Source organism: Bacillus rossius, chromosome 3 (genome assembly GCF_032445375.1).
Source record: "Bacillus rossius redtenbacheri isolate Brsri chromosome 3, Brsri_v3, whole genome shotgun sequence".
Lineage (NCBI taxonomy): Eukaryota > Metazoa > Arthropoda > Insecta > Phasmatodea > Bacillidae > Bacillus > Bacillus rossius.
The window spans coordinates 99,911,867-99,925,641 of record NC_086332.1 but is presented as its reverse complement, the minus strand read 5'-3'; the positions used below and the strand labels follow the sequence as shown (position 1 = coordinate 99,925,641).

The window sequence follows — 13,775 nt, the reverse complement described above, 5'->3', positions numbered from 1 at the left end:
TGGTGAGTTTATAATTACTCTTGTCCTCTTGATGTTTAATATATAATTAGGTTTTTATTTTTCTGTACGGTATTACATACATAACTTATTTTCCATCTGTTTGCTTTAATATTCTTGTAATTTTAAAAAATTCATTCTCTGTAATGAAATCTTAAAACCATGCCTTAAATATTAGTTGTTTTTCTACTTTGAAATGAAATATTTGGCTTAAATCTTGAACATAAAAAGTTCAAATATTTAACTTTTAATTTTGACTCAAGGAAAGGGAACTTGTTTGTCTTTTTTGTTTGCCTTTTGTGTATTGACTTTCAGTGAAAGTGGTCTGGAATAGACATTTTCATTTCTGATTTGTGTGGGAACTTTATCAGAAAACAAGCGCAAGTCCAGTGATGACATGGATAACTCATCAGCGAAAACAAAGCGCATAGAGATCCACCTGGCATGTTCGGACTTGATAGTTCTTGGGCTGCCGTACAAGATATCTGAGAAGCAGCTGAGAGAATATTTTGAGACTTTTGGAGAAGTTGTGAGGGCAAAGGTAATCAATTTGGCACTCAAAATAATAATTTAAATGTAGTATTTATCAGTTTGTCATTGGCATACTCATAATTTGTGTTATTTTTCGTAAGTTCAGCTTTGTCTTTTACCAAATTATAAAAATTTATAAGCATTCTCTCCCATTATTTTTTTTATTACTTTTAATTATAATTTGGCCATCATATGGTACCTTTTTTTGTCAAAGAGCTGCTTTCCATTGGCGGTGCCATAGTTTTCATCACACTGCCATCCGGCTGCACTCGACTTGTGGTGTGATGTTTAAGCTGCATCTTCAATTCATATCACAACTGCCATTCTTCTAGCCACAAGAGCTTATTTTTAAAAAATTTCCGAAGTCTGTAATGCAGTCAATCAGTGTTCAAAAATGCCAGTTTTATAAAAAAAAATAGCGGGAGTTTTTTTCTCAATATTGTGCTGAATCCGAATTTCCAATTTACTGTCTTGTAAGAGGTTGGCTTCGTAATGAAAAATGCAAAAAAACCTCAAAATGTTTGCAAATTTTTCAGTTTTTTGCTTATATCTCAAAAACTATATTTTTTACAAAGATGACCTCTCAATACAAAATTAAAGTAGACAACAATTCCTACTAAATTCTCTAGTTGACTTTGATTTTATGATGAGTGGTTTTGGTGCTTTAGCCCACTGAAAGCAGTGATTTTTTTGGTCCTACTGCGAAAACATGAAAAACGCCCACTGCTACTCCCTAACAACTTAAAAATTTACATGTTATAAACAAAAACCTTTTTTACCATGTGAAAGTACATTAAATTCACCCTCCTAAAAATGACAGTGCATTATTCCCGAATGTCCGTGAGCCGAGTCAAAGTGCATTTGCCTGTCATCTCTCTCTACGCGTTAACCCAGTCCCTTCCCCCTAATGGTGCTGTCCTTTCATTCCTTTGTTGCTCACATTACTCCAAGGTTCTCACCTCCAGGCCCTTTAGAGCATCTTGCAACCCATCTGCTTTTGTAGTGGGTTAGTCAGCTCTGAATAACCAATGTGTCGTGGTTGAATCGTTATAGCTACAATATTTTCTCAACTTTCAGTGGCGTTGTTATGTGTGTGCATAATATCTCGTTCGGAATATGTAATTTGTGACAAACTGTTAGACAGACAAGTGTTGAGAGAGAAAAGGGATTGAAATCTTTCATTCAAGCTAGTAAAATAAGACAGGATGATAAGGTTGTAATCTTTAAGAGGAACACTGAAATTGAAGTTCATGATAATTGCAGGGAGAATTACATGACATTAATTTTATTATTATATTATATATTATTAGGTTATGTTTTACTATATTATGTATATATACACTCTATTATATTTTGACGTCAGCCGGGGCTACGCCCCATGAGCCTAGTCAGTCTCCGTTTCCTCAACATTCCTCTCCCCTTCCCCGGCATTTGTACCGCCATGTACGTAGTCGTGTGTTTGAATTGCGCGCCACGAACTACCACAAGAGGGCGCTTAGAAGCAGTGCGGCGATCCCTAAAATTGCTATGTTAATATTAATTGTAAGCCTTTTTGTTGTTTTCATCCATCTTCGCCCCAGTGCTGTGTAGTTTACTTGTGTTTCTTTAATTTAAATAAGTTACCTTAAATAACTATAGACGTTGCCCGGGCGGACCCGAACAGGCACGGACTTGGACGAGGATAGGAATGCTTTTATATGAATTATCATTAAATAAGTAAATAGTAACAAACTTTCCATTGTCAGTAATTTTTATATATTTTTAATGTTTATCTGTAATTTACTCAACTTTCGCCGGGGCACGGAGTCGTAGAATACAGTAACGGTAATTGTGTTGGCGCGAAGGGCGCCATGTTGCCACCTGCGAGCGATGAGCTCAGCCCAGTCCATCTTCATCACTGACCGAGAGCAGACGCGCCAGCACCCCGGGGACCTCAACCTTTGTTCTGCACTGACCAAGTAATTCTGTCTCGTTAAGTATTTCTGAATCTCTTTCGCTCGTCATCCTCGGGGCAGCTCTCGGCCAGCGGGCTGTTTAATTAATTAATTGTCTCAGTCGGGTTTTTTCATCACCGTGTAATAAGTATACTTTGCAGCATGGCCACGTGTGTGGACCATGCCCTCACCTAAACCGATTCGTGCCTCAGGCTTTTTAACCGTGTAATGTGTAACGTGTAACGGGCGTGTAGAGAGACGTGTTAGTGAAATTAAATCTGGAGAATAAATATAAAGTGAGTACTTATTTAATCACGTGGTGAGTGAGTCTAGGAGTGTGGCGTGCCCGACGCCTAGAGCGGGCCAGGTCTGGGTAGCTAGGATAGAAAGGGCTGGTAACTCGTCCCCACTTGGGCTACGTCACGCCCTGAGTGAGAGACTCCGCCGGGTCCACGTGCCCTTCCACGTGGTGGCGCCCATAGTTAACATCTCGAAATCACCGGCAATGCGCGATCAGCCCTCAAATGGCGCCCAAGAGCGTGGGGCGAGTTACATCTTCCGCGAAAACCAGACCTGTACGAGCGTGTGAGATAGGCGGTTGTTACGCGGAGCGCGCGGAACTAAAGTTCGCGCTGGAACTATTGTTCGCGCGGAGCGCATAGCGGGACTCTGGCGCGCCGGCCACGTGACCAGCCGGGCGCGCGCTTCCAGGAATTCGCTGCGAGCAGCCAGGTGGCCGCATTCCTCGCGACAACAGCAGCCGGGCCAGGTCAGTGTGTGTGTGTACCGCCATCCGCGTCGCGTCGCGTAGCGAAGGGAAGAGGGGCAATCGACCGGCCTCACCACCACACGACCATGTCGGACAACCACGGACTTGACAAAAATCCGGGCGCGATTAAGGCAAGTGAGTTGTTTCAAAAGAATAGCTTATATTGTGTTATGTGCGCGCGACCGCGCCAGGTGAGCGGGACGGCGATTTCTTCGTGGACGGACACGTGCGTGTGCGTAGGACAGTATGAAGCGCAGCCGAACCACGAGCAGGCAGAACGGGCGGATCAGTTTGAGGCGGGACACGGGAAGTGCACGGATGCGGAGTGTGAGGGCAAGACGCGGGAGGGAGGCTGGTGCCGGAACTGTCGCGCGTTCAAGCACACGGCGTGTCTCGCGAAGTCCGAAATAATCTCCTTTCAAGACGGGTGGTACACGTGCCAGTGGTGCCACCACGTGAGAATAGCGGGCCCGTCAGGCCGCAGCCCGGTGAGAGACGCCGCCGACACACCACGGAGCAGGGTACCTCTCATAGGACACGTGGAGCTACCGGAATTTGCGGGCAGAACCAGCGACGATCCGCGGAGATTTGTACACGCGTGTCGGGAACGCCTGAATCGCTACGGAGTGCCGGAGTGTGAGTGGGCGAACAGGGTGAGCACCGCGCTCAAAGGCGACGCCAAGACGTGGTGGCAGATCGTCCAGGAGTATGACATGCCGTGGACCGAGTTCGCGAGATTGTTCGAGGCCAGATTCGCGGACGTGAAGACAGAGATGAGAGTGCGGACGGAGCTGTATTGTCTCGAGCAAGGCGCGACGGAGGCGGCGGAGGCGTTTATCATGAAAAAAATACGTCTGTACAAGCGGCTGTTTCCCGGAGAAGAACCTACCGGAGTGCTGGAGCGGGTAGTTGAGCTGATGCGCCCGGAATTTCGCCCGTATTTACGCCCGATGACGCGGCGTCCGGCAGAGGAGTTCGTCCAACAGGCGCGCGTCTTAGAGCAGGACCTACGAGCTGTCAGACCGACCAGGATCCACGCCACCCTGAGCACCAAGCAGGAAGACACGACGCCCGCCGACACCAAGGCGCTGGTGCCCTACACGGCGCCCACCCGAGACCAAGCTAGGCGCGACGAACCCGGACCGAGCGGCCACGCGCAGCTGACATGGCGGAGACGGACTACCGGCGGCAGCCCACCACCTCAGTGCCACACGTGTCCACCAGGCACGTTCCATTGGCACGAGAACTGCCCGGTGAGGAACAAGTTCCGGCCTGACTTCGCGGCGCAGCAGCCGTCGGGAAACGGACGGCAGGGGGCGGCGCGCTAAGACAGCCCACCTCCCCCGCCTCACCTAACAACAACAGACCTACGGCGGCGGGGCCTCTCCTGGGTCACGTGGGAGCGGCGGAGGCCGACCTGTTGCGCATTCCGGTGGTTGTCAACGGGCGCGCAGTCCACGCGCTTGTTGACACCGCCGCCAGCCACAACTGTGTGGCGGCACGCGTGATTGGCCGTGACAACTTCGAGTACCACCCGGGCCAACTCCAGCTGGCTACCACGGGGGACGCCTGCTACACCCAGGGCGTCGCGACGCTGGAGGTGGACGTGCGGGACCAACGGTCCGTCACGACGGCGCTGGTGGTGGAGCAGTTACGTGATGACGTCATTCTGGGGCTACCCTGGCTCTACGAGCAGCACGCAGCCATCGACATCCGGGCCGGCTGCGTCCACGTCGGCACCCAGGGGCGGCGGACCATCCACGGGCTGGGTAAGCCTACTCCACCAGCAGTAAACCAGGTCAGTCTCGACGAGTTCCAGCACGGAGTTCCCCCCGAGTTTCGTGCTACCATCCAGCAGGTCCTCGATCATCAGTGTAATGTGTTTGCGTCCGCGGACCCGCTGAAACGTACCACCATAGCTGAGCATGCCATCCCGACCCATCCTCACGAGCCAATGTTTATCCCACCCGGTAGCTACGGCCACGTTGGTAAACAGACCATCCTAGACCAGGTTCAGGACATGTTGCATGACGGGATAATTGAGCCTAGCGAAAGTCCGTATAATTTCCAGGTCGTGTTGGCAGAAAAAAAAGACGGGAAACTACGCTTCTGTGTCAATTTCAAACCTATCAATAGAGTGACAATTAATGCCCCACCCCCCCTGCTGAACATGGCCGACACACTTTCAGGCCTGGGTAACGCCAAGATATTTTCTTCCCTCGACCTAAAATCTGGGTATTGGCAGGTGCCGATACGTCCGGCGGACCGACCCAAGACGGCGTTCACAGCCCCAGACGGGCGGAGATTTCAGTTTTGCGCGATGCCATTCGGCCTACAGGACGCCCCCGCTACCTTCCAAGGGATGATGACACGGGTCTTAGACAACTACTCGGGCAAGTTTGCGGCCGCGTATCTGGACGACATAATTGTTTGGTCTCAGACGTGGGAAGAACATGCGCATCATTTAGCATTAGTCTTGGAACGCCTGGCGAGCCATGGTCTGACATGCAATCGCGAAAAATGCCACCTGGGGACCACAGAACTAGATTTCCTGGGCTTAGTGGTTAACGCGGACGGAAACCGACCCACGGAAAAACAGCTGAGTGTAATTATCAACAAGGAGCCCCCACGCACGCGCAAGCAACTGCAAAAGTTCTTGGGGCTAGCTAACTGGCTGCGAGCCTTCGTCCCAGAGTTCTCGGTAGTAGCGGCGCCGATGACAGAACAGCTGTCACCCAAACGTCCGTTCAGGTGGACCGTGGAAGCCCAGAACGCTTTTGACGAGCTAAAACGCAGATTTCAACAGTGCCACTTACTCGCGCGGCTGGACCCAGGCAGACCCCTGATCGTACAAACAGACGCGAGCGAGAAGGGCATCGGGGCCATCCTGTTACAACTCGGCGACGACGGCGAACCTCGGGTGATTGAATATGCAAGCGCCAAGTTCGGCGACGTCGAGCAGCGGTATAGCGTGAACGAGCGTGAGTGTCTAGGCGTAGTTTGGGCCCTCAGACGCTACCGCCCACACCTGGAGGGGCAGAAATTCGTACTGAGAACTGACAGCCAATGTCTCAAATGGCTGGCCACGATGCAGGGGCGACGTTCGAAGCTGACGCGTTGGGCCATGCTTCTACAGGCCTTAGATTTCGAAGTCGAGCATGTACCGGGAAAACAGAACGAACTAGCGGACGAGCTGTCGCGAGATCCGGACGTCACCGTCACAGCCTGTGACGATGCGGAGTGGGAGGAGCTTTTGCCACCACCCAGCGGGCGCATACCCAGGACCCCGCGCACCCCGACAACCCAAGCCGCATTGTGTGCCCTAAACCTTAACGTCACACCGACATTACCGCCAGGCGCGGAGCTTGATGACTTAGACGCCTACGTGCGAGCGGCCCAACTCACGGACACAGACACACAGGAGATCGTGCGCCGTTGCGGGAGCGGAGAATGTGAAGGCTACCGTGTATTGGACGGGACACTGCAGGCGCGACCTAAGGGGACAGCTGGCCAATGGCGGACGTTCGCGCCAGCCGCCACCCGCCGGGAGGTGTTTGACATGTATCACGTGAACAGGCTAGCCGGACACCCCGGCGCAGACCAGACGCGACGCGATCTGCGGGAACAGTTCTACTGGCCAGGGGTAAACAAGTTTGTACGGGACTGCGTGAGGAGATGTAAACATTGCCAGAGGCACAAGGCGCGCCGCACCGACGGGACAGCCCAGCAGGTACCCAGGCAGCCCACCGAGCCATTCCATACAGTCGCCATAGACCTAATGGGACCATATCCCCGCACGCCCCGAGGGAAAAGATTTTTGTTGGTGGTGACAGACTGCTACACGCGTTGGGTGGAGGCCTACCCCCTGGCGAACATCCGCGCCGGCACCATTGCACGCAGCCTGGAAACGGAGTTTTTTCCTAGGTGGGGGTACCCCCGGGTCCTGTTGTCGGACAATGCCACCCAATTTGTCGGGCGCCGGTGGGCGCAGCTGGGGAGAAAATGGCGGGTAATCCTACACACCACCCCCGTGTACCACCCCCGCGCGAACCCCACGGAACGACGCAACCAAGAGGTGAAGGTTCAACTGCGGTTGAGGCTCGCGGATGACCACGCCCAATGGGACACGCACATCCCGGACGTTCTGTACTGCATCCGGCGACGGGTGAACGCGGCAACCGGCGAAACACCAGCCACCATGGTCCAGGGGCGGAACCTCACCCTCCCCGGGGAATATCACGTGCGGCAACAACAAACGGACCCGGACGTAGAGAGCCCCGAAGGACGCCTGAGGCGATTGGCCGAGACGCACGATAGGGCGCGACGTAACCAGGCAGCTTACCAAGCACAACGCACACCCGAGACGACCCGCCCGCCCCCTGAACTGAAACCAGGCCAGCTGGTTTACGCGAGGCTCCACCCCCTCTCCTCCGGCCGACGCAACTTCTGCGCCGGCCTGGCGCCAAAGTGGTTTGGCCCGGTGGCGGTGGTCAAGGCGGGGCCCACGGCGGTCGTGATAAAGTTACCCTCAGGCCGGGCCGCGAAATATCACCGGGACGATGTGCGCTTGGCACAGGAAGAGACGGAGGCGGCGGACGAGGCGGAGACGGGGCAGGAAGAGACGGAGGCGGCGGACGAGGCGGAGACGGGGCAGGAAGAGACGGAGGCGGCGGACGGGGCGGAAGAGACGGAAACGAGACGTGACGGAGCAGGGACGCGGCAGGAAGAGACGGAGGCGGCGGACGAGGCGGAGGCGGGGCGGAAGAGACGGGAACGAGACGTGACGGAGCAGGGACGCGGCAGAGAGAGACGGAGGCGGCGGACGAGACAGACGGGAGGGCGGCCGCACAGCTGGTCACGTCCACCCCAACAGACGGGGGCGGGTTCAGAGGCTTCCCGGACCTGGGGGCGGGACAGGCGACGCCCCTCGCAGTCACAGATGTCCGGCCGAGGCGGCTGTTCGAAGACTCGGGGAGTGACGTCTCGCCTTTCAGGGGATTTCTCAGGGACACGCCCGGAGTGACGGAGGGCCAGTCGACATCCCAACCACTGATAAGGTGGCCGGAGGAAGTAGAGAGTAGGCCGGGTTCGCCGGACGAGCCATTATGGCCGCTGCATTACTCGTTGGCAGACTCCACGTTCAGGGTGACAGTAACCGAACCGCAGGAAGACGAAACACCGCGGGAAGAGAGGGGAGACCGGGCGTCACAAGACCCAGTTCCGGCTCCGCGATACACGCTACGACCCCGAGGGATCGCGAGGAAGCACAGCTGTTGTTGATAAGGGGGCGACCACGCCCACAGGCGACCCAGCGGAAACGTCGACATGACCGGCTATTCGAGGGGGGGGCAATTGACGTCAGCCGGGGCTACGCCCCATGAGCCTAGTCAGTCTCCGTTTCCTCAACATTCCTCTCCCCTTCCCCGGCATTTGTACCGCCATGTACGTAGTCGTGTGTTTGAATTGCGCGCCACGAACTACCACAAGAGGGCGCTTAGAAGCAGTGCGGCGATCCCTAAAATTGCTATGTTAATATTAATTGTAAGCCTTTTTGTTGTTTTCATCCATCTTCGCCCCAGTGCTGTGTAGTTTACTTGTGTTTCTTTAATTTAAATAAGTTACCTTAAATAACTATAGACGTTGCCCGGGCGGACCCGAACAGGCACGGACTTGGACGAGGATAGGAATGCTTTTATATGAATTATCATTAAATAAGTAAATAGTAACAAACTTTCCATTGTCAGTAATTTTTATATATTTTTAATGTTTATCTGTAATTTACTCAACTTTCGCCGGGGCACGGAGTCGTAGAATACAGTAACGGTAATTGTGTTGGCGCGAAGGGCGCCATGTTGCCACCTGCGAGCGATGAGCTCAGCCCAGTCCATCTTCATCACTGACCGAGAGCAGACGCGCCAGCACCCCGGGGACCTCAACCTTTGTTCTGCACTGACCAAGTAATTCTGTCTCGTTAAGTATTTCTGAATCTCTTTCGCTCGTCATCCTCGGGGCAGCTCTCGGCCAGCGGGCTGTTTAATTAATTAATTGTCTCAGTCGGGTTTTTTCATCACCGTGTAATAAGTATACTTTGCAGCATGGCCACGTGTGTGGACCATGCCCTCACCTAAACCGATTCGTGCCTCAGGCTTTTTAACCGTGTAATGTGTAACGTGTAACGGGCGTGTAGAGAGACGTGTTAGTGAAATTAAATCTGGAGAATAAATATAAAGTGAGTACTTATTTAATCACGTGGTGAGTGAGTCTAGGAGTGTGGCGTGCCCGACGCCTAGAGCGGGCCAGGTCTGGGTAGCTAGGATAGAAAGGGCTGGTAACTCGTCCCCACTTGGGCTACGTCACGCCCTGAGTGAGAGACTCCGCCGGGTCCACGTGCCCTTCCACGTGGTGGCGCCCATAGTTAACATCTCGAAATCACCGGCAATGCGCGATCAGCCCTCAATTTATTAATTATATGATGCTTGTTTCGAGAGTGCTCAAGAAAATCCTGTATCAAAACCGCTGCGTTCATGTATCTCCGACTTCCTTTAAAACTCACTGTTCTTAGTGTGGAGAGGACGTGCCTCTGGACTATGTCAAGAAACAAATCAAAAAACCTTCCTCAAAATTAAATTTGGTATAACCCGTGAACAAATAGCCATTAGAGAAAATGTGCTCACACTCGCGAGAAATCAAAATGTGGAATTTGGGCAAAATATAGTACGATGTGTAGAGCCTGTTACTGACTTAGTAGCAGCTGATGCGCAGTACCATTTTCTGTGCATGAAAACTCTGCACCAGCCCCCACGGACTCTCCATGAAGTTGGTAGACCCCCTGGAGGTGAGGTGAAAGATGCTTGGCAAGCAGTTTACTGTTTTATAGAAAACTGTGATGAATGTCAATTTACCATAGAAAAATTGATGGAGCAGATTGAAGGTGATTTCCATCCGCATCCAAGCACTATCATAAGACACCTCCTTCAGAAGTACGGTGACAATATTTTGGTTACAACAAGCATACCTTTTATTGTATGTTTCAAAGCCACTGGACACAAAATCATTAAATGAATCAAGATTTTCAGAGGCTGCCAGAGAAAAAGAAAAGCATGCTATAGTTGAAGTAGCTGTTGCCATAATTGTGGATGATGTAGGATCACAAGTACTGTAAATCCCTGATAAGACGTTTTTCAAGGGACTGGATGATAAAAACTTATTAACAGGGAAAACTTCTTAAAGGGGAAATAGTACAGATCAGTTGCTACATAAAAAAATCATTAAAATGACTTACTTAGGTTATGCGCTGTTTGTTAAGCTTTTTTTTTTTTTTAATAGACCATTTGTGGGGGATTCCATTACCACAAATATTTGTAGTTGGTTAAAATCCTCGCATTACTTTTAAATGTTTATTATTGAATTAAGTAATTATTTAAAATATTGAATTACCTTTTAAGTTACCATGAAAACCACACATTGGAGACCCTCAAAGGTCCTGGTGCAACCTGTACCGTGTTTGCCTATTTAATTATATTTTTTATCGGTAGCAGACACCTGTAGGAAGGCCCTTATGTATTAGCTCTACAAGTTTCTGAGAAAGTTGAGGATGCCTACTTGGATTGTCTGCGTGAAACGACTGTATACAGTAGTTTCAAATTTCTGGGACAAAGTTCCATTACAATTAATAGAAATTTAAAACTCTCAGTGTGAGTCCTGAAACTAGCCTGTATTAAAAAAGTGCTTAATATACTCAAGAAGAAAGTTGATGATAATCTGTATTTTGTACTTGATGTACCTAATGACAAGACATATGTATCTTAATGCCAGTGAATCCTGCTATAGTACAAAATTTGTATTGTAATAACATCTAGACTGATATACTGTGGCAACAAACAAGTATTACAAATGTGCATACAATTTGTGCAAATTTATGAAGTTACACATTTACAGAGAATTGCTCAAAATTAAAATAGATAAAACAGCTTCATATTCAGTAAAAAATACAGTACAAATTCTTCTACAAACAGTATTAAAATTACACAGAATTTTCTCTCTCTAAAATTGTCACATACCGCTCACACCATAAACCATATCTAATGACAGACAGTACATTGACAACTTTCCACATAAATTTAATTTATAATTTTTGAACGACCAGACATACAAATCAGCTATGATATTATAGCACACAAATGTACACACTTTTTTTTTCTTTTTTTTTTTCCCAGTAAATACAAGAACTCGTACAATTACAGATGTTACAAAATTTACAATAGTACTCATTTAATTACATAAGTTACACAATCTACAATATTACTTGCAGTCATTGAACTGGAAGAAAACATGTAGTAGGCCTAAGCCAACTTTTACTCACTACTATAACATAGATAAACATATTAACAGATACTTTACAAATATAGCATTATTTCTGATTGTTAACTATACATGTTCTCTTAAAAGTAATTATTTGCATATACATACACTCATTTACTTATTAAAAATTCTGATGTTGCAGAGAATTAAAAACTACAGAAGGCTACTATACTAAATACTGTTCTAGATACCTTTAAAATAGGTCACAATTATTTGATACTAGCTGTGGCCTAAAGCTGAAGTGGAATTTCAACATTATATCTGGATCTCTTTCATACCTGTCAGTCTCTATGCACATTTCTTACTTTAATTTTCTTGGTTGATTAGTGAAATTTCCCTTTCAATAAATTATACCTCAAGTCATAAAAAAATTTTTCATTCGACATTGACTTTCAAACTTTAATATTTAATTCCTTGTTTCCAACTTTAAACATTACGTTCTTCACTTGAAAACTTTCGTACAACCCCCCCTCCCCCCCCCCCCCCCAAAACTTAAACTTAAAACATCCTAAATTTTGAAAGAAACTCCTGTGCAATTACTCATCAGAAATAGCTCTTTATGGCCAAGAGACAGTAACTAAATACACAAAAAACTTAATAACATCAGGTAGAGAGCTATAATATGCCACATCTAAACAATAATCTCTTGGAAGGTTTTAGTCAGTATCTTTAGTTCATCTGTAACCAAAAGGTATTCACAAAATTAAATTAACTGAAAACCCTTTGACACTTCATGGCACCTAAAACAAAATGTGTCTTGCATATTTGAATTCCTTTTTATATTTTGGCACTTATACAAAAACCTGAGCCAAAACTTATATTTATGCTGCGATATATTTCCTTCACTTTAAAGCCCAAAAACAAAAGACAGAAACAAAACAAATCATCAGTAGCTTGCCACATTATATACTCTCTGTTTGAAACAATGCAATTAGTAGTCAAAACTGTGGCACATTCGATACCATTTTAACAAAACATACACATAACACTGACCACAAGAGAGATATTTTAAGTGAATTACATAGTTATAAATTTATTTATTTATTTTGTGGTGTTATTAATTTAATGTTATATCACATACATGAACATATATAATCGACAAAAACAAAAAAAAATTGATCACAAAACTTGATGTGGTTAGCCCTGGGTGGAGTAATATTTCAACTACTATTACTGCTTATAAAGTGATACAAGTAAAGTTGTATATATATTTGGAAGAGCATTCTCCCATAGTCTCACATAGCACAGAGATGTCCTGTCGAAACACTCGTCAGCAAAGTGAGAAGAGCATAAAACACTCCTAGCTGACGGTTCCCAGTTTTCCCTTTGCACAGCTTTTATCCACTGCTGTCGCTTCTCAAAGTCTTTCGGAAACCTGAAAAGATACCATTGCACTTGTTAGCAACAGTAAGTAAGGGCCACCAACCAGCTTTACACAAAGAATATTGACATTTCAAGATAAAATGTGCATTTAAAAATTAAAGGAAGGAAATTAGTTTTCTTGAAAAAAAAAATTATAATGGTCATACTGGTAGTTTCAACTCTGTGTAATGCTAGCTTTCAAAACATGCTAGCAGACCTACCAAAGTTATCTATTTCCTATTTTCTCTAAAACTGTTGAAAACTATCATCGACAAAGGGGTAAGCCTATACAATTATTTTCAAACCAAAAATAATATCTTTGCTGTACTGTTTTGGCATTACAAAGGGTGCAAGTACAATTGATGCACTGATTAAGAGTATGCTGGAAGACTATGAAAGCAATTATGTATAGGAAATGTAGAAAAAAGCATGCAAAGTGGAAAAGTAGTGGTAGGACAACAGCCAGGGAATGTATGAAGCAGATGGGAAGGGAGCTAGAAAGTTAAATAAAGCAGGCAAAAAATGATTATTTAGGGAACATAATGGAATGAGGATAAAGGAAGGCCTGGAAGTTACAGACCTGAGAGTCTCATATTATGTACGGGTAAGGTCACGGAGAGATTAGTGGTGCAGTATGTGGTTAACATTATGAATATGAGTAATTGGCTTCAGGAGTACCAACATAGTTTCAGAAAGGGTTATTCATGTGTGACTCAGTTGGCAGGTTTTTTAGAGGATATTGTGCAGGAAGTTGATGAGGGGAAGCAGGTACCGGTAGATGCGTGCTTCATAGACTTTGAAAAGGTGTTTGACAAGGTGTC

The 13,775-nt window shown here is 47.5% G+C and overlaps 1 protein-coding gene and 1 long non-coding RNA gene across 6 annotated transcripts in view; one reads left to right on the top strand and one right to left on the bottom strand.

Moving 5' to 3' along the window:
- LOC134531074 (TAR DNA-binding protein 43-like) overlaps positions 1-13,775 on the top strand; it is a 76,209-nt gene that overhangs the window by 24,155 nt on the left and 38,279 nt on the right. For all 5 annotated transcript variants that reach the window (XM_063366605.1, XM_063366606.1, XM_063366607.1 and 2 more), the window contains exon 4: positions 369-538. In XM_063366605.1, coding sequence (XP_063222675.1) covers positions 369-538 — 170 coding nt within the window. The remainder of the gene's footprint in view (positions 1-368; positions 539-13,775) is intronic.
- Positions 12,109-13,775, bottom strand: part of LOC134531075 (uncharacterized) — a 51,609-nt gene continuing 49,942 nt past the window's right edge. Inside the window, exon 3 of the long non-coding RNA XR_010074925.1 lies at positions 12,109-12,967. This is a non-coding gene — a long non-coding RNA (uncharacterized LOC134531075). The remainder of the gene's footprint in view (positions 12,968-13,775) is intronic.